The sequence below is a fragment of the Pleurodeles waltl genome, chromosome 5, assembly GCF_031143425.1.
Source record: "Pleurodeles waltl isolate 20211129_DDA chromosome 5, aPleWal1.hap1.20221129, whole genome shotgun sequence".
Classification (NCBI taxonomy): Eukaryota; Metazoa; Chordata; class Amphibia; order Caudata; family Salamandridae; genus Pleurodeles; species Pleurodeles waltl.
The window spans coordinates 1,693,107,029-1,693,126,444 of record NC_090444.1 but is presented as its reverse complement, the minus strand read 5'-3'; the positions used below and the strand labels follow the sequence as shown (position 1 = coordinate 1,693,126,444).

The following is a 19,416-nucleotide window of genomic DNA, read 5'->3' as shown; positions in this document are numbered from 1 at the left end:
CTTAGGTATTATAGGGTATTTCCTTGAGCTTTAGATTGTCTCCATTTAGTGTTATTAGGGTATCTCCTATTGTGCTGCCTGCCTGCATCATAATTTTGTCAAGTGAAAAAGAATACAAACATTTTTAATAAGGAAATAATGTATTAACTCAAACGTCCTCTTCCACAGAACCTCCTAGATGTGCTGGTCAAAAAAAGCAGCAACCTTGCTGTTGATGAGCTTGAAAGGTGGTACTCCTTACTAAGCCAATGTATCTACCAGCATCGTGAAGATTATGACAAAACGCAACTCATTGAGGTACAAACAGATTGATTAACTGTATACAATTTTGCTACTTTTCCTATCATTTTCTTTGTTCTAGTTATTATTACATATTACTAACGAATTGTTTTAAAGGACTGTGTAACTTATTTGTGGAATACATAATTAGTGCTTTTGTTGTTCTTCTCCACCTGCATCCCTACTGCAACGTGTCCAGACACATACAATTATACAGGAAGCCCAGTGCCCAAAAACAAATCACAAAGCTAAAACAAAGTAAGAAAGGGGAGAACACTTGGGTTTTGAATTGAGAGTGAAATAAATTTCACTTTAATTTGGAAAAATTATGTGAAGCAATTTCCTTATTGACTGTAGAAGAACGTTTTATATTTTTTATTACCACGATGAAATGGATATCCCAACAACTGTACCTGTTATTCATAGTTCTTAGCACACTAGTGTGTTTTCGTGTCTTTTGGTCGAACCCCTCAGCAGACCACTCCAGGATAACAAGAAGACAGCAGCAAAAGCCTATATATAAACATTCTGGAAGCATAAAAATAAAATCGAGATGCAACGTATACAATTGCTAAAATATAAAATGCTTACAACAATTATCAACAGGGATTTGTTCAAGTCCCTTTAAAAAAAAAAAAACTAGCTGACGTCACAATGAATAACTTTGTAGGGCATTCTAAACCTCGGCCCTCAGGAGGAAAAGGAAATTCTTCTCCCACCATTCTGCAGTTATAACTGCACCCAGGATTCATCTGACCCACTAGGTGTCTGCTAGATGCATTCAGTCAAAAATGTTTAAAAAAAAAAAATTTAAAAAAACATTTGCTTGAAAGGGAATTTATGATTTCATCAAACCAGGACTTTGTACAGTAGAAAAAATAAGTTCGATTTTGTATTTAGTTCATCATAGAAGTAACTTCAAAAAGGCAAATGGAGGAACAAGTGACATTTTTTTCTTACCATAAGAGTCATAATTGAAAAGTTGCCGATAAGGCACTATAGTGTATGATAGATTTAGAAACATTTTCAGACTATAAGACAATTGCAGTGTATACGAGTTATTGTCTAAAACAGCAACTAAAAGGTTGATGTTGTAGTCCTCCAAGTGCAAAAATCTGTGTGACTTGCATCAAGAAAAGATTAGATTGGAGAACCCTGATTTGCAAGGCCATTGTAATTAGAACATAAACTATATTGTTATACCTTTATCAATTTTACCTTTGTTCTGCTTTTCCTTCTTTCCTTGCACACCATCTCCCCTTTTGTCCCAACCCTTTGTTCAGTCCTGCTGACTAGAGTAGAATGTTAAGAGAATGTTGACAATCGGTGACATGAGCACCTTCCCTTAATGTTACCCTGAGGTACTTCAGCAAGGAGCTAAATTCTAATGTCTACTTTATAATACGTATGTCAGGGGATTATAGAAATGAACACTAGTAGCCATGAGCATGCAAGAAATTCATCTTTAAAAATAAATCAGGTAAAATACCCAAACCAGTGTAGGAAGTTCAAAATGTAGTTATTACTTGATATCAAAAAATAGCAAAAACTATTTTGAGAGGACCATACTGTATAAATGTTTAAATAACAGATTGTTCCTTTGGGAGCCAGGACTTGGATTTCCAGGGGCAAAATTATTTCTTCTGGGGTTCACTTCTAACTGGGTATGTTGATTATTGCAAAGTTGTCATGCTCCACTGCTTTCTGTGTGTACTCAAGTGGGGAATTTCCCTGATCCAAAAAATAGTCTGGTGAAACTGAGATTTAATATAACAGTGGTGTCTTCTCAGATTCCAACAGTGTTCGGCCTTAAAGCAGATAGGAGCAGTTTTACTACTAATCTGATGAATTTCCCCAAACTTGGTAGAGACACATTTCCGAACAATTCACCCATCTGTCTTTTTAAAACTTGCTCCATTTTATTACACTACGTTCGTTTTTCAAGATGGCTCCTTACAGACATTGGTCAAAAGGTAATTCCTGCTGCCTGGCTCGCTCGGAGTCGGTCAAGTTCAGTTCACTCCTGATCAAAGATAAACTTGCTGCTGCCTGTCACCGTTCTGCCTTGTACTCCAGGGAATGATGGTATGCTAGTTTTGGTAGCCTTGGTTCAAAGAAATTCACTACAGTGTTCTCCCTTTGACATGTGCGTACAAAAGGCTGGACGTGGCTTTCTTCGACTGAGCTGTTAGAAGACTTATTCCTTTTGGCAATTATTTGTTAACCTGAGGTTTGAGCTTTCCTGTGAGATGAAGGCCCATTCTTTAAGCCTTCTTGTCTTCTAACGTCTGACTTACAAAGGAAGGCCTAGAAGCCAAAGGCCATTTTGTAACTGAGAGCTTTAATTATGCAAGTAATTTACAACGTACCACCTTCCTGAGTTGTAGGCAAGTTAATTAAAATTTCCTGAATGAAGCCCCAGCAAATTCCCATACTGGGCAAACTGTATTTAAAAGAAATATGCGGAAAGGCAGCAATTAACAACAGTTCTTAGTATCATTTTTGTAATTAAGTTAGCCAACGTTTTTAATTGATTGATATAATTTTACCATATAATGTTGCAAGAATAGCATTTTTCATTTGTCTATTGCCAAAGTTGGAATACTGGTTCTTTAAAAACTGTGGAAGCGTATTCCAGCCCCACTGGTAAAGGTATCTCTTACCTTTGAAACATGCCGGGTGGCTCAACCTGCATATTTTAAATTTGAACATTATGCAGCTGGAATCTGCCACATCAATGCCTATTTTTTTTTAACTATCTTCATCAAACCCAAGTTTTCTAATTTAAATGTCAGCTACCGATTGGTTTGACAGAATGACATGGCTGCACCTCAGCCCAAGTACTCTGTTAAGTACTCACTCATGTGAGACAAGTCTTGATGTGGCCCATGCTGCATATTTGGCTTTGCTTCACCTGTGCAGTTTGTGCCTGTTTTACAGTGCACTTGCACAAAGGTGTGATGGACCAATACATTTTATCAAAACTATTATAACCATAAAGGGGAAAAAGCATGTGCAGTGAGAGCTGATCAGCTGCTCTCGAGAGGCAAGAAATGTGATGCATCCATGTAAGAAAATATGTACAAACACCCATGCACAATGATGGGTTTTCCTACAGGTACCCTCTGAAAAAGAATAATTCACTGTTCACTGAGTCTTGCCACATGCTAAAGCTAGTTGGCAGTCATGTCACAGCATTGCATGCCCTTTTGTTGATGATGAAATTGAAAGGGGAACACTTTTTGGATTGGTGATTTTCACACTAAACCCTCGAGGACATTCCATCCCCTTCTTTCTCACCTTGATGTGAAAATGTACCCAGACATTAACTAGTATGTTATGCGGTCATTGGTGATAGAGACTTTTAACCGCGGATTCCGCACCTTGTGAACATCCCCCAGAAACTAGACTGGATCTAGAGAATTTTTGTAGCAATTCCCTCGCTTGTCAGTAGGTGGCGTGTGTGGCTATATGTCAGATCTGTCCGGCACATCGTGTTCGTCGGCAAAACTTGCTGTTGTATTACTTAAGAGGAAGTCGAAGAAGATCTGGTCCCATTCGAGATTGTCGGCATAATCGTGCTGTCGAAGCTGCTCTTTTGACCAATTGTCTTTGAAATCTGTGAGTTCAGGAAAGAAAGAAATGCAAAAGGCAGAGTGATTGAGGCATGGGTCCCCTTTTTCCCACTACTTTCACCATTCAAAGTTGCACAACATCCCAAGAATATCCAGGCCACACAGTTGTTCCTCCGCCCCCCCATCCCCCTCCCCCCCAATCAATTTCACAATTGATCCCGATGTGCCCTGACGTCTCGGGGCCATGAGCAACATTTTAGCATCTCCAGGAATTTAAATTGACATGGGCAGAATATTTGGTACTACACCAGATACCTCTGGCACTTCTTCATGACCCAAGGTGACCTCCTGTCATTTTCTTTTTTTAAACATGTTTATTGGAATTTCTGCATTTTATTACTGTTACAACATGTCACTGTGAATGTAGAGAAAAAAGGAACATTGCTCAGCCATCTCCGTGGTATTAACACAATGCAGAGATCAGCACTTTATCTGTAGAAGTCGTACAGGTATATAGTGATTTCGTTATTCAGGTATGTTACAGAGAGCCACATACAGTGATACATTAGATGCCATGAAGGTACCTTCACATTCTGACCTCTCACTCGACCCTGTGACTTCAAACTCCATGTACTCTGCTCCCCAGCTGCCCATTCACAATTCTACCCATCCTGCCAGTCATACGCGCGCCAGGGGTAGCTAAGTCTTTGGCTAAGTTTAGCATTTACTGGTGGTGACATATCAATAAAGTCCCCAAGGGTGTTTGTAGAGGCCCATATGTTGAAATCAAATAAACTGTAAATATGATATCTTTCTAACAAAGCTGTCCCAAGGGCCCACCCACCCAAGTCCCGGACTTCCACATTATAGCTATACGTCTTTTAGCTAACTCCAAGGCCAGGTTTATTAATTTGGTACCCACTTACTGCGCCCTTGGTCTAGGGAATAGACACAGTAAGCATGTTTCTTCAGTACCTTGAAGAGTACGACCAAGAGCTGTTGTCGTCATCTCCCAACACAGTTGGAGATGGGGGCAACTCCAGGTCATATTTACAAAGTCAACATCCAATACAATGCATATGGGTCCGGGCTTGGGATCGCCACTGTAGATGATCTATTTATGAGGGGTCAGGTATGTCACGTCTGTGTGGTTAAATTGGATGCACTTATTTCTTATATTCCTCTATATTCTCTTGGATTACTCTAGAACCTTTGCAAAAAGAACAAGTGATGGACAGAATGCTGAACAATGTCAAACATTCACCCCCCCAGTACAGAGATCTGGGCCTAAATCCATCGTTTGTTTTGCTGCCCATGCCATTCCAGTTTGGACCCAGCCATATGCAAATCAGTCTCGACCCTGTTCCTCCTGGGAACAGTCCAGCCCGAACTGCCAGGCCAGGCCTTCCATGGACTGGAAACAAGCATCCTGGGACCGGTCCAGTGGCATGGGGAGCAAATGAACAATGGATTAAACCCAGATCTGTGACTGGGGGTGAGTGTTTGCATTGTTCAGCACTCCGTCCATCATCCTATTGTGTTACTCTAGAACCTTTGTCCACTCCGTCTGTGTTCTCCCGCTCCAGTATAGTCTCCCACCTTTCGTGGGTCTTAGCCAAGGGGCGTTAGGTCTTTTCCACCACTGGACCACTAGAGCGATTTCACAAGGTATCTCGCGGAGCCCAAGGTTATCAATGATTGCAAGACTGCATGTGTCTTGGGTTCCTCTCGTCCCCCTGACTTTTTGCCTTTGCTGATGCCAAGTTATGATTTGAAAGTGTGCTGAGGCCTGCTAACCAGGCCACAGCACCAGTGATCTTGCCCTAAAACTGTACCTTTGTCTCCACAATTGGCACACCCTGGCATCCAGGTAATTCCCTTGTAACTGGTACCCCTGGTACCAAGGGCCCTGATGCCAGGGAAGGTCTCTAAGGGCTGCAGCATGTCTTATGCCACACTAGGGACCCCTCACTCAGCACAGACCTTAGACATTGTAAGTGCAGGGTAGCCATAAGAGTATATGGTCTGGGAGTCTGTCAAACACGAACTCCACAGCACCATAATGGCTACACTGAAAACTGGGAAGTTTGGTATCAAACTTCTCAGCACAATAAATGCACACTGATGCCAGTGTACATTTTATTTTGAAATACACCCCAGAGGGAATCTTACAGATGCCCCCTGAAAACATACCCGACTTCCAGTGTGGGCTGACTAGTTTTGCCAGCCTGCCACACACCAGACATGTTGCTGGCCACATGGGGAGAGTGCCTTTGTCAATCTGTGGCCAGTAACAAAGCCTGTACTGGGTGGAGGTGCTTCCCACCTCCCCCTACAGGAACTGTAACACCTGGCGGTGAGCCTCAAAGGCTCACCCCCTTTGTTACAGCGCCACAGGGCATCCCAGCTAGTGGAGATGCCCGCCCCCTCTGGCCACGGCCCCACTTTTGGCGGCAAGGCCGGACGAGATAGTGAGAAAAACAAGGAGTCGTCACTGGCCAGTCAGGACAACCCCTAAGGTGCCCTGAGCTGAGGTGACTATGACTTTTAGAAATCCCCCATCTTGCAGATGGAGGATTCCCCCAATAGGATCAGGGATGTGCCCCCCTCCCCTCAGGGAGGAGGCACAAAGAGGGTGTAGCCATTGGCTACTAACCCCCAAGACCTAAACACCCCCCTAAATTGAGTATTTAGGGGCCCCCAGAACCAAGCAAGATAGATTCCTGCAACCTGAAGACGAAGAAGGACTGCTGACCTGAAGCCCTGCAGAGAAGACGGAGGCACCAACTGCTTTGGCCCCAGCCCTATTGGCTTGTCTCCCCACTGCAACAGCGACGCGTCCCCCAGGGTCCAGGGACCTCTGAAGCCTCAGAGGGCTACCCTGCATCTAAAAGGACCAAGAACTCCCGAGGACAGCGGCCCTGTTCCACAAAGACTGCAACTTTGCAACAAAGAAGCAACTTTTAAAGACCACACATTTCCCCCCGGAAGCGTGAGACTTTCCACTCTGCACCCGACGCCCCTGGCTTGACCTGCGGAGAACCAACACTACAGGGAGGACTCCCCGGTGACTGCAACCCTGTGAGTAGCCAGAGTAGACTTCCCTGAGCCCCCCCCAGTGACGCCTGCAGAGGGAATCCAGAGGCTCCCTCTGACCGCGACTGCCTGCTTCAAAGAACCCAACACCTGGTAAAGACACTGCATCCCGCAGCCCCCAGGACCTGAAGGATCTGACCTCCAGTGCAGAAGCGACCCCCAGGTGGCCCTCTCCCTTGCCCAGGTGGTGGCTACCCCGAGGAGCCGCCCCCCCCCCCCCCCCCCCCCCCCCCCCCGCCTTGCCTGCATCGCTGAAGAGGCCCCTGGGTCTCCCATTGAAACCTATTGCGAACCAGGCGCCTGTTTGCACACTGCACCCGGCTGCCCCCTTGCCACTGAGGGTGTACTTTCTGTGCTGACTTGTGTCCCCCCCCCGGTGCCCTACAAAACCCCCCTGGTCTGCCCTCTGAAGTCGCAGGTACTTACCTCATGGCAGACTGGAACCGGGTCACCCCCTTCTCCATTGAAGTCTATGCGTTTTGGGCACCACTTTGACCTCTGCACCTGACCGGCCCTGAACTGCTTGTGTGGTAACTTTGGGGTTACCCTGAACCCCCAACGGTGGGCTACTTTGGACCCAACTTTGAACCCTGTAGGTGTTTTACTTACCTGCAAAACTAACCAAAACTTACCTCCCCCAGGAACTGTTGAAAATTGCACTGTCTAGTTTTAAAATAGCTTATTGCCATTTTTGCTAAAACTGTACATGATATTGTGTTGATTCAAAGTACCTAAGATACCTGGGTGAAATACCTTTCATTTGAAGTATTACTTGTAAATCTTGAACCTGTGGTTCTTAAAATAAACTAAGAAAATATATTTTTCTATATAAAAACCTATTGGCCTGGAGTAAGTCTTGAGTGTGTGTTCCTCATTTATTGCCTGTGTGTGTACAACAAATGCTTAACACTACCCTCTGATAAGCCTACTGCTCGACTACACTACCACAAAATAGAGCATTAGAATTATCTCTTTTTGCCACTATCTTACCTCTAAGGGTAACCCTTGGACTCTGTGCATGCTATTTCTTACTTTGAAATAGTGCATACAGAGCCAACTTCCTACACTCCAGTTTAGGTGTCCCAGCAAACTCAGATTATAATTCCTCTGATGAGCCATCAGGGCCTGGGGTCTTTCCTGCCACCATTCCCTCAATTGTGGATTTGATCTGCACCTGCAGCAGGGCACTAGCCAGGAAATTATGAAGGGCTTGGTTTGTTTATAAAGAGATTCATGGTATTCCCGAAAACATGACAAATTGCTTCAGTAATGATTATGAACCTGGGTGATGAATTCACTCAGCCATAGCAGGATGACAACTTTTATGTGGACTTGAAGGAGGCTAGTGGAATAAACACCTCCAGAGAGACCGCTCTTTTCTCTCCTCACTGACCAAACACAGTAGAATCTGCCTCCCATGCTGTGGTCATGCATTGGGCTACTTCCAAAAAAGTAATGTTCTTACTGAGGTCCTGCACCCAGGCCAGACTTCCTCTGAACCCCTTGTGCCTTTTCAGTGATGTTCTGACTAACAACTTGTTGGGTAGTTGAATTAAGTCTTGCTCTGGCTTGGTCAATAGACAGATCACCAGACGCCATAGCCCTGCTCCTGTTGACCCAGCTTTCCTGTCACAGCACCCTTCACCAGAAAGCCTTGTGGTGCAAGTCTACACCATCTTTTTCAATCCAAACACTTTTTCTACCACTCCCTCAAGAGAGAGACAAAGCAAGTGGAAACATTCGACAACTCCTCTTTTCATGTATCAGTTTGGCCAACGTAAGGAAATGCCTCTTTTAGTATGGCCACCCCTAAGTTTGTTTTGACTGATGCTGCCGGTTTTTCAACTCAGAGTGCTGAGGCCTGCTTACCAAACCTCATTGACAGTGCCCTGACACTAACATTTATGTTGAATTGGCTGTACTGAAATGGCTGACTCATCTGTAAGTCCCTATTATATGGTACCCTGATACCCAGAACATTTAAGTTAGGGGGGTATCCCAGGGCTTGCAGCTCTGATAGTGCAACCCAGCCTGTCCCCCAAGTAAAACAAGTCCCCCAATACGCCACTGCAGACTGAGTAGTCCTGCACTGCTACCCCGACTTTGCCATTGAAAGAAAAGGCAAATCCACCACTTCCCTTGTGCATCTGTGTAAGTCATCCCTCTGATAGGCGAACCAAGTCCTAAGGAAGGTTGCAACATCTAACACAGGCAGGACATGTACTTTACATGCCCTGGCAAAAAGCACACAAAGCTACAGTTTTTTTCTGGTTAAAGACTTGGTTGTCCACTTAGCAAGTACAGGATTAGACGCTGACCCCCTCAGCTGTGCTAACTCCTGAACAGTGTGTCCAAAGTGGACATTACAAGGTATCAGATAACTTGTTACATTAATCCAGATTTGTATCTCAAGTCGAAATTAATGTAACTTTGTTGCAGTCTGCAGCTTTAGCAAAACTACCTTTGTTGCCTTTAAAGCTCCTGTGTTTTCCTGGCCCCATTGAAGTCTGTTCCAAGAGACAGCTTTCTGCCCTCTTGGAGAGACATGCCAACAGCTCTCAGGAAGGCAAACAATGAGGGATTGCAGACCAGGGAGATGTCACCTCCCTCCTGCATGAAGCCACTTGGATGTTGATCCCAAAAGGCAATCTTCAAAGGAGAAGCCGCCTTTGAAGGGCTGCTTTATCACACTAGGGAGGATGGCTGCCTCATTTTTTACGCAGACATGGTGGCATGGGAGCAGAGGGCAAACCTGTCGCCAAACTGGTTTCCCCAAAGGTGTGTAGCCCTGTGGAAGCCACACCCTGGGAGTGGGATAGTGAAGTCTGAACACAGAGAGAGGAGTCTCACTATCTTGGGAGTGTGCAGAATGGTGCTCCCTGGGATAGCCAGATGCCACATTCCACGGGAAGTGGTCACAAGGTGGGAAGAAGCCTAGTAGCGCATTGGCTACCAACCGCATCCTGCCCTGAAAGCTGTTATTGAGCATAAAGGGGTCGCTCTTGCCACCCAGAACTCAGATCTCAACCGACTTGGGAAAAAGACCAACTGCCCTACTGCACCGAGGGACAATCAAAGAGAGGATGCATAGACGAAGACTGTGCCTGAGCCATTTGTTGCCTAGCAAAGAGTGGTACTGTGCCTGTCACGCCCAGCTTAAGGGGAAGCTGTCTCCAGAGCCCAGTCAAGCCAAGAGAATACCAAGGGACACAACAGTTGAAAAAGCCTACAAGTTGGAAGCTCAAAGTCTTCAATTCACTACCACCACCTTTGTGTAACACTGCGGGCGAAGACCCGAAGCACAGAGTTGCACCAGAGTATGCTGGCCCCGGGAGCTCTGTCAGACAGTTGCCCTCGACCCTCATATGGTGAGTTATTGACCCAGAAACTATTGGCCTGTGACTGACATCAGCCACTTGGAGTCCAGTGGTGACAAGACTTCTGTCAGACCGCAGAAGACCTCATGGAACGTCAATCCTGCAGCAGGGACCCCATGACCATCTTCGTTGACTGTGGAATCCCTGCAGGAAAACTCTAATCGACCATATTGCATCCACAGCATCCTTATCGCAACTTCAGCATCCTTCATCCCTGGCATCAGGATCACTCCATGAGTCCATAGCAACACGGATAAAATGCCTGGAACTACTAGAGGACTGCTTCGTCTGTGAAGGTAACTGTTCTTGAGGACCTTGCTGGCCCCACCCCCAGCTCCCTACAGGAGTTAGTCACCTGACTGATATATAACTGACCAAATTGACGCTTAACCAATTTTTCTTTTAAAAAGTTTCTAAGTGTTCAATTTGTTCACTTTGCCAAGGCTTGTTCGTGGTTGAGTGAAATTGCTTATTGCTTATTATTGCTTGTAAAATTTGTCTCCCAAACTCTTCGGTGGATCCTTTTTATTCTAATGTCTATATTCATATAAAATTACAGCCTATTTTTATAAATTGGTGTTGGCTTTCTTGTGTTGGGTCCATTTCTTTATTTGTTTTGGTGCTTGTTAAATGTTTTACACTAGTTCCTCTTAGTAAGCCTTGCTGCTCCATGCCGCAGCTACCAAAGGTTGAGCTGAGGGTTTGACAGAAGGTGGCTAAGGATCCTAAAAGGGCTCTGTGAGTGTATTACAGAGTGTGGTTGCACAGCCGCACCATATGACAGACATCATTTCCTTACAACCCTGCTCTCTGTTAATGCCTTGTGTTTGTTTGGTCATTACACTCACACACTTTGGAATTCAGTTACACAAGTCCTCCCTAGTGTGCCGGAAGGCCTTTGCTCTGTACTGTCTCATGCTTTCAAGATGGTAGTTCACAGTCTGCTTGGACACCCCCAACTCCATTGGCCAGGTCATAGGCACCAGCGTTCATTCGCCACCATGTGTGTCTGACACTCTCCAGTCCTCCCTCATGGAACATTCCTTTTGATGGAACTTGTTTGCTTGAGGATAAGTCTGACTCTGCCCCTGAACGTTTCAAAGAGAGTAGGACCACCACTCACTCTCTGGGCCTTTCCGCCCCACCTCATCATTCCTATTGTTCCTTTCATGGCTTTGGCAGAGGCATCCGTTACTGGCAACCTGTCAAGCCACCCCCAAGGAACCCAGCAGTTTCTCAGGAGAGGCTAAGGTCCCACCACCCCTGCGTCCATGGACAGCATGCCACCCAATGAATGAATTAATGGAACCAGATTTGCAAAGCATGCAGCTATTCCAATGGATTGACCAGGCTCTACTTCTTTTTTTTTTTTTTTTTTTTTTTTAAATGTATTTATTAAGTAGTGCAATTACACAACAAAGAACAACAAAAATGGCCCACCAGTTGCAAATACAGGTTGTATGAGAGTGCAGCCCTCCCCTGACATAATGTAAGATCTGATCAGCAAGACCCAAGTTCAGCCACGTAAGCAACATAATTCTATACAGTCCGCAGCAGCAAAGTCCACCAGCCTACTTGGCTATACAATCCCAACAAAAAGTCCAGGAGAGGGGCCTGTCAGCAAGTATCATGAGGCCAAAACTAACAGCAGAAAGAGAACAACAAGAAGAGTAATGTAGGCAGAGTGCGCACACAGCAGCGCCCAACCGCTAACAGCTATGCACATTGCGAGCGGGGGAGATGAGAGAGAAACATCCAAAATGCGAGCCATTATACATCACACGTCCTCCCCATTCAAGGTCGCCAGGTAAACACGCAAAGGAGCCGAAATGTCCTTCGGTCGAGAGCCCTCAGGTGAAAGCTCCCAAAAGATCATCAGCTGATCTTGGCAAAAGGCAGCGTCCCGCAACCATTCAGATCCACGAGGAGCGCGCCCCCTGCCCCAGCACATAGCAACTCTGCGCTTAGCCAGCAAAAGAAGACCTACCAGCCTTCTGTGAGCCCCACCAATCTCATTCACACACCCAAGCAGCGCAACTTTGGGAGAAACAGGTATCTCCGATCCCGTCACCTCAGTTATTACACGCAGGACTTCCACCCAGAAAGCATGAGCCTCAGCGCATTCCCACGCAAGATGCAAAAAAACCAGCGTCCGGGGCACGACATTGCTCGATTTGCGCATCTGCTCGCAGACCCATAGAGCAGAGCCCACTAGGCGTATAATATAGGTGGTGCAAGAACTTGAAGTGTTGTAGCCGCAGCCTATAGTTCGGGGAAAGCACTCTCATATGCGCACAGCAACTCCGCCACGTCTCTTCCGTGATGGGCTCTCCCACATCCACCTCCCAACGAGCTCTGGAGGACTCCCCAAGTGCACCCCGCTGCTCCTGCATACAGTTATACAATTTAGTAACCAGTGAGACCAGGGAACCAAGCTCGCAGCATAGCACAAACTTGAAGTTCATTCATCCGCTGTAATGCGGTGACCCGTTCCCCAGTGAGCGCCTCATCAGGAAATAGTAAACGGCCATCCGCAAACCAATCACCCAACTCAGTTAAGCTATCATCCCGAAGGAATTCCCGTATGCCCCCATCACGGAACATCTGGGAGTCAGCAACTGCCAAGACAGGCAACAAGAGAGCAAAAGGAGTGCCTGCTCCCAAACTCTGCATCAACGCCTTCTACGCCCCAGCTGTACATGTCACCTTATCTACGGCCTGAGAACGAGGCCGAGACGGGTGCCCAAGCACGCGTACCTACCAAGCCATCCGGCCAGACTGCGTCACTTTCAGGCGCCAAATGCGGCTGATACCGAATCGGGCGCAACCAGTAATATGCAAAATGCGCTTGCGCACAGTTATAATAAAGCTCCAAGTAAGGCAGCGTCAGCCTCTCCCAGGAGATACGAGGTTGGCTGCCCGCCAAAACCAAGCGTAGTAGAACAGAGCGGAGACGCCGCAAAAAACTCCTCGTGAGTGGAAGCAGGAGGTTAACAAACAGGTACAAAAGTTTTGGGAGAACCACCATCTTCACGATAGCAATATGTCCGATCGGCAAGGCGCGCACCAAGCCTCGACTTTCTCCTCCAACCATGAAATTGCCGCACCATAATTGCCCAACCAGAGAGTTTCGACATCGCAGCTCAGCTGAATTCCAGATAACGAACCGGGCCCTCCGCCCATGCTATAGGGTACCAGGAGGAGAACTTCGCCACACCTGGAGACAAAGGCAGCACCACGACTTGGACTAATTAATCACGATACCAGAGAAGGTACCAAAGTGCACACTCATATCCAACAGAGAATCTAAATTCTGGCTCGGGTCCGAACATATAGCGCAATGTCATCCGCATACATAGATACCAAAATGGGTCGTTGCAGATACTGCAGACCCTTTTCATTGTGTCGCTGCCGCAACCCCACCGCGAGAGGCTCCATGGCCGCCGCGAAGAGCAGCGGGGACAACGGGCATCCCTGACGCATCCCACGGGCAACCGGAAAGGAAGGCGACACACTCCCATTTAAACGCAACCTAGCAGTGAGCTGATTATACAATAATCTAATCAGCTTTACAAATGGCGCGCTCAGACCCACTCGGGCTAGGAGCGCAAACATATACTCCCATGTAAGGGAGTCGAAAGCCTTGGTGGCATCTAAAAACACAGCTGCAGCATTGTCATCGGCCTCCATCAAACCCGCAACCGCAAAAAACGTGCGTAAGTTGTGGCACGTGGATCTCCCAGGCACAAAACCCGACTGGTCTGGTAGCACCAATCGAGGTAGCAACGGCTGCAAACGCGCTGCAATCATTTTAGCCAGGATTTTATTGTCAGTATTAATCATAGAGAGCGGGCGATACGAATCACAGCTGGCCGGATCCTTCCCGGGTTTGAGGATCGTGACAATCAAGGCCTCCCGGAGCGAGGCCGGGAGAATCCCAGTCTCCAGAGATTCCGCATATACCCCCAAAAGGTGGGGGCGAGAATATCCGCATATTCCTTGTAAAACGCTGGGGTCAAGCCATCCGTACCAGGAGACTTATCACCAGGCAGGCCGCGAATCGCCGCAGTCACCTCCTCCCCAGAGAAGGGAACATCCAAATACGAGCGGTGAGCGTCATCAAACCACACCAGTGCGATGTCAGAAAAATAAGCCTGCGCTGCTGCCTCGTCCAGTCCGACCGGGTCAGCGTATAGCTGTTAAAAGTATTGAGTAAAGACCTGCATGACACCACTCGTCCCAGCCACACGCACAACCCCAGCAACCACAATCTCGATGACGTAGTTGCTAGCCCATGGCCTGTGCAGCATATTCGCGAGCGTACGCCCAGCCTGCTTCCCCTCACCGTAGTGGCGTGCCCATGCATTCCTGCCCAAACCTCTTTGAGGGAGGCGTCCTCATACAAAGACACCGCCCCCGCATCTCCGCGAGAACCTCGCCTGACCAGCTCTCCACTAAACGCCGTTCCAACTCCCCTCCAGTACAGCCAGTTCCCGACGTAGGGTCCTCAACATCCCATGCTGTTTCGAGAGACATATACCCCCCGAATAACCAACAAGACCGAAAGGCTACATCCTGCAGCGACCCACAAGGTAGCCTCCACAAACACGCGCACCCCAGCTCGCAGGGCACTTCTAGCACTAACCGAACCGACGAGTGGTCAGACAGTGTACGAGGCAGGTGGTCCACAGAGCTCATCCAACCCTCCACGTCTCTAGTACCCAACCAACGATCAATTCAGGACCAACTGCTGTGGGTATAGTTCACACACGTACCCTCTCTGGCAGCACCATGCCTCAGCCTCCACAAATCCACCAGCGCGCCCCTCTGTATCACTGCTGCCAGTGCTTTCGCTGCTGCACAATGCTGCACCATGCTGCACCCTGGCCGCACTCTCACGGTCCATCCTCGAATCCAGAACCACATTCAAGTCACCACCCCAAAGTACTGCACCAGTTCCCAACGACTCCGCCACAGCTCTCAAATGAACTCTGGGTCATCCACGTTTGGGCCATAAACAGCAACCAACCGGCAGGCTCTGTCCAACAGTGTGCCACTCATCATAACATACCTGCCGCTCGGGTCAACGATTACCCTGCGTGTACGCCACTGTAGTCTTTTGCGCAGCAGAATCGCCACACCACGGGCATAACTCGAATACACCCAGCAGTGACATTCACCCACCCAGCCTGCCCAGCGTTGTAGCCACCAGGTGAGTTTCCTGCAACATACAAATATCTATTTTGTGGCGTTTAACGTACGCTGCCACAAGTCGCGCCTTCCGCCTATTGTTTAGCCCGTGTACGTTTCAAGTCATACAACGCACCGTTGTCACACTATTCGGTCCCATGTCGCCCACATCCCACATACGGTGTGCCACCGTGTAGCCCAACCCCACCTGCCAGAAACTTGCACGAAGACAAAGAATAATATAGAAAACAGATAATATACATCACAACTGAACCCACCCCTCCCCCCTCTCACACAGACCCCCCCCCAATTGGGCCTTAGCAGAGACCCCCCCCCCCGAACCCCAATCCAAAAACCACCCCTTGAAAAAACAAATACAGCAATCAGGACTCATCCAATGGGCAATAGCCGGCCTACTGGCTCACCACCCAGTAAACTGGGGGAGAGGGGCACAAGGGCCGAACAATAGGTTAAACATCAGAGCGATCCCAAGTACAAAAGCAGACCACTGCACGCCTGGGGTATAGTCAAGAAAAAAGCTGAGTTCAGAGTTCTTATATATCACCGGCTTCCTCTCCCATGCCAAGCGAAGAACAGTGTCTCTGTCTCGATAGTTCAGCAAGCGCGCTGCAATGGGTCGTGGAGGAGTGCCCGGCGGGGGCAGAGGACCCAAAGATCTATGGGACCTCTCGACCACCAGTAAGCTGGAAAGCTCACCCGCAAACAGGTCAGACAGCATACTCTCCACAAAGTCCTCCATACTGCCCATGTCTGTGTCCTCTGGCAGTCCAATAATGCGAATATTGTTACGTCGCGACCGCGCTTCTAGATCCTCATTTTTATTCCGGATGACCTCCAGAATACGTTCCATTTGCACTAGCTGATCTCTATCCCCCCGGCGGGCATCCTCCATCTCCGACGTCCACGCCTCCAGGACCTCAAATCGGGAATCATGGTCATCCACCCGGGCTTTAATTCGGTCTAACTGCTCGGTCACATGATCCAGCTTCGCATCAGTGCCTGCCAGGCTGCTCTTAAGCTCTATGCAAAAACAATAAGTGATGGACGGAATGCTGAACATTGTCAAACATTCACCCCCAGTACAGTGATCTGGGCCTAAATCCATCTTTTTTTGCTGCCCATGCCATTCCAGTTTGGACCCAGCCATATGCAAATCAGTCTTGACCCTGTTCCCCATTGGAACAGTCCTGCCCGAACTGCTAGGCCAGGTATTCCCTGGACTGGAAACAAGCATCCTGGGACCGGTTTCGGGGTTTCACCCCTCATCAGCCAGGCTAGCTTGAATCCAGTGGCATGGGAAGCATGGGACCCACGTCTGGGCATACCCTTCCCACTTAGGGCGACAAATGCAAAAACAATAAGTGATGGACGGAATGCTGAACATTGTCAAACATTCACCCCCAGTACACTGATCTGGGCCTAAATCCATCGTTTTTTTGCTGCCCTTAAGCTCTAGAAACATGGACCTCACAGACGCTTCCGAGCTCCCCTCTTCTGCCGCTTCACAGCTGGATGCCCCACCTCTCTTCTTCCCTCCATCAAAGGTAAGCTTAGCCTGGTGTTGCTCTGCCTTACCCATGATCTCCACTCAATCTGCAACCAACACCCGCACTGTAGAAACGAGGCGCGGCGCGGCCAGATCCAGAAGCCTCCCACAACAGGGCCTCTGCACTACCTCTCAAGCTTCCCCGCACCATCCAGCCAAACGTGGAGCGCAGCACCGGTCGGGCGATGAAACACTCCGCAGGACAGTCCTCACAGACCGCAGCACAGAGTCTCTCACTCCAAGCACCGGGCTCACGTCTAGCCAATGCCAGACCCGCCTCACCTCTTCTGAGGCTGTCCACCTCCTTCCTCAGCCCGGTCCCTCTCTTCTGCAGTCGAGCCTGGCGCCCTCAGCCGGTCCGCCACACAGCGGCAGGTCACCCCAACCAAGCAGGCAAGCTGCCAGCGCCTCGCTCCTCGAGGCACAAACCAGCACTGGTCACCTCCTTTATCTACTCTCCAGCGCCGGGCCAACAATGCCCGATCCACTGGAGTGTGGGCCCAGCCCCCCCAGGGAGGCAGCTCACCATGAGCGTGCCGGCCCGCGAGGCACAACGTCGCCTTTATGCGCGCTCGGGGGGCGCCGCAGGGGCCGTGGTCCGACCCGACAGCCCCAGCTACGGCAAATCCACATGCCCCCGGCCCCAAGGAGCAGCCGGGAGCACTGCGTGGCACGGCCCACCAGCGCCTCAAGCGCGCGCACGCCCTCACAAGCCGCACCGCGCGGCCAGGCCTTCCCCCCCGGTCGAGGAAACACTGCGGCCGGCCCTCGAAAGAGGCCCCGCCGCAGGATCTAACGCGCCGCCAGCGGTCTCGGGGGCCCACGCACCAACTCCGCCGCAAAAGAAGGGTCGCTCATCCGGAGAAATGAACGGCGAAACGGCCCCGGCCCGGCAGAGCCTTATACAGTGACGGCCATCTTGCCCGCCAGCCAGGACACGCCCCCCCCCCGACCAGGCTCTACTTCACCTCAGTTAGTAAACAGCTCACAATCACCCCCGGGTGAATAAGTGTTTATTATTATTATTTTTGTTTTATTTCTTTGCTAAAACTTACCTCATCCTGGATCGAACAAAGGGAAATCTGGTGGTTGTTCCAAGCACTGACCAGGCGAGATCTAGGGATCTTAACCAGCACAAAGCCTTGGCAGAGCAAAAAAATCTAAATGGATTATAGTGTAGAATTCTCTTAGTCATGTACCTAGGGTCATAGTTGTATGAGCCACCATGGAAAATAGTTAATGCTTTAAACAGAAGACTCTTCTTGATGGGTAGTCAGTGCAATTCCTTCTACCAAGACTAAACCAAATCTCTCATATAGGCTCAAAATCAGCTGAGCTGCTGCACTTTGGACTATCTGCAATTTATCTTATAATCTGGTACCCCTATATAGAGGCTGTTTGAGCATTCCAGCCTACACATTATTAAGGCATGGGCTACTGTTCTGTAAGTCTCACCAGGTAAAGTGTCCTAAAATTTCCTTATAAATCAGAGCAGACCAAGCACATTCTGTCTACTGCCTCAAACTCTGTGTCCATCAAAAGCTTATCATCTGTCTTTACTTCCAGAATCTTTGCTACTGTTGTTGCAGATGGAAGATATGGAATATCCCTAGGCCAGCTGATTTTGGTCCAGGCTTCTGACCTCAACAAGCAAGAAAATCTCTGTTTTGTTTGCATTGCACTAAAAGAAGTGTTTACGCATCTAAGTCAGCACATCCTTCATGTAAGCACCAAAGGACTATGTTTGGTGGGATGCAAAATGATCAAAAGTAAGAAGTAATTGAGTATCATCTGCCTAATACATAGTTACCACACCAGGAGACTACATCAAGGTAGCTAGGAAGGCCATGTGAATATTAAACAGGGTAGGACTCAGTGAAGAGCCCTGCAAAACACCAGAAGAAAGTCTCTTCTATGACGAGGAGTGAAGAGCCAGCCAGATATTTTGCAGTCTGCTTTTAAGGAAGGATGTAAACCAGTGCGATGCAGAACCACCTATGCCTATTCATGTCAGCCTCTGTAGAAGCAATAGATGAGCCACGGTATCAAAGGCTGGCAATAGGTCTATCAAAATGAGGGTAGTCCCTTCCCCTCCCCCGGAGCAAATGTATTAATTTCTGTCACATCTTTGAGGGCAGATTGGATACTATGCTGAGGCCCAATCCACCCCCTGCCTCAGTGACCCACAAATCCCTGCCAATTCTATTTAATGCACTGTTGTTGGGTCAAAGCCACCTAGCGAATGGCAAAATCCGCCAGTTTTATCCAGGTGGTCAAGCGATCATGTCAGACAGGTTGGTTCTCCAGATTGTTTCAAGGATACGCCTTACCC

The 19,416-nt window shown here is 48.2% G+C and overlaps 1 protein-coding gene across 5 annotated transcripts in view; it reads left to right on the top strand.

The window, feature by feature from the left end:
- The window catches only part of ATAD2B (ATPase family AAA domain containing 2B), a 546,820-nt gene that overhangs the window by 510,985 nt on the left and 16,419 nt on the right, over positions 1-19,416 (top strand). For all 5 annotated transcript variants that reach the window (XM_069236016.1, XM_069236015.1, XM_069236018.1 and 2 more), the window contains one exon: positions 169-297. In XM_069236016.1, coding sequence (XP_069092117.1) covers positions 169-297 — 129 coding nt within the window. The remainder of the gene's footprint in view (positions 1-168; positions 298-19,416) is intronic.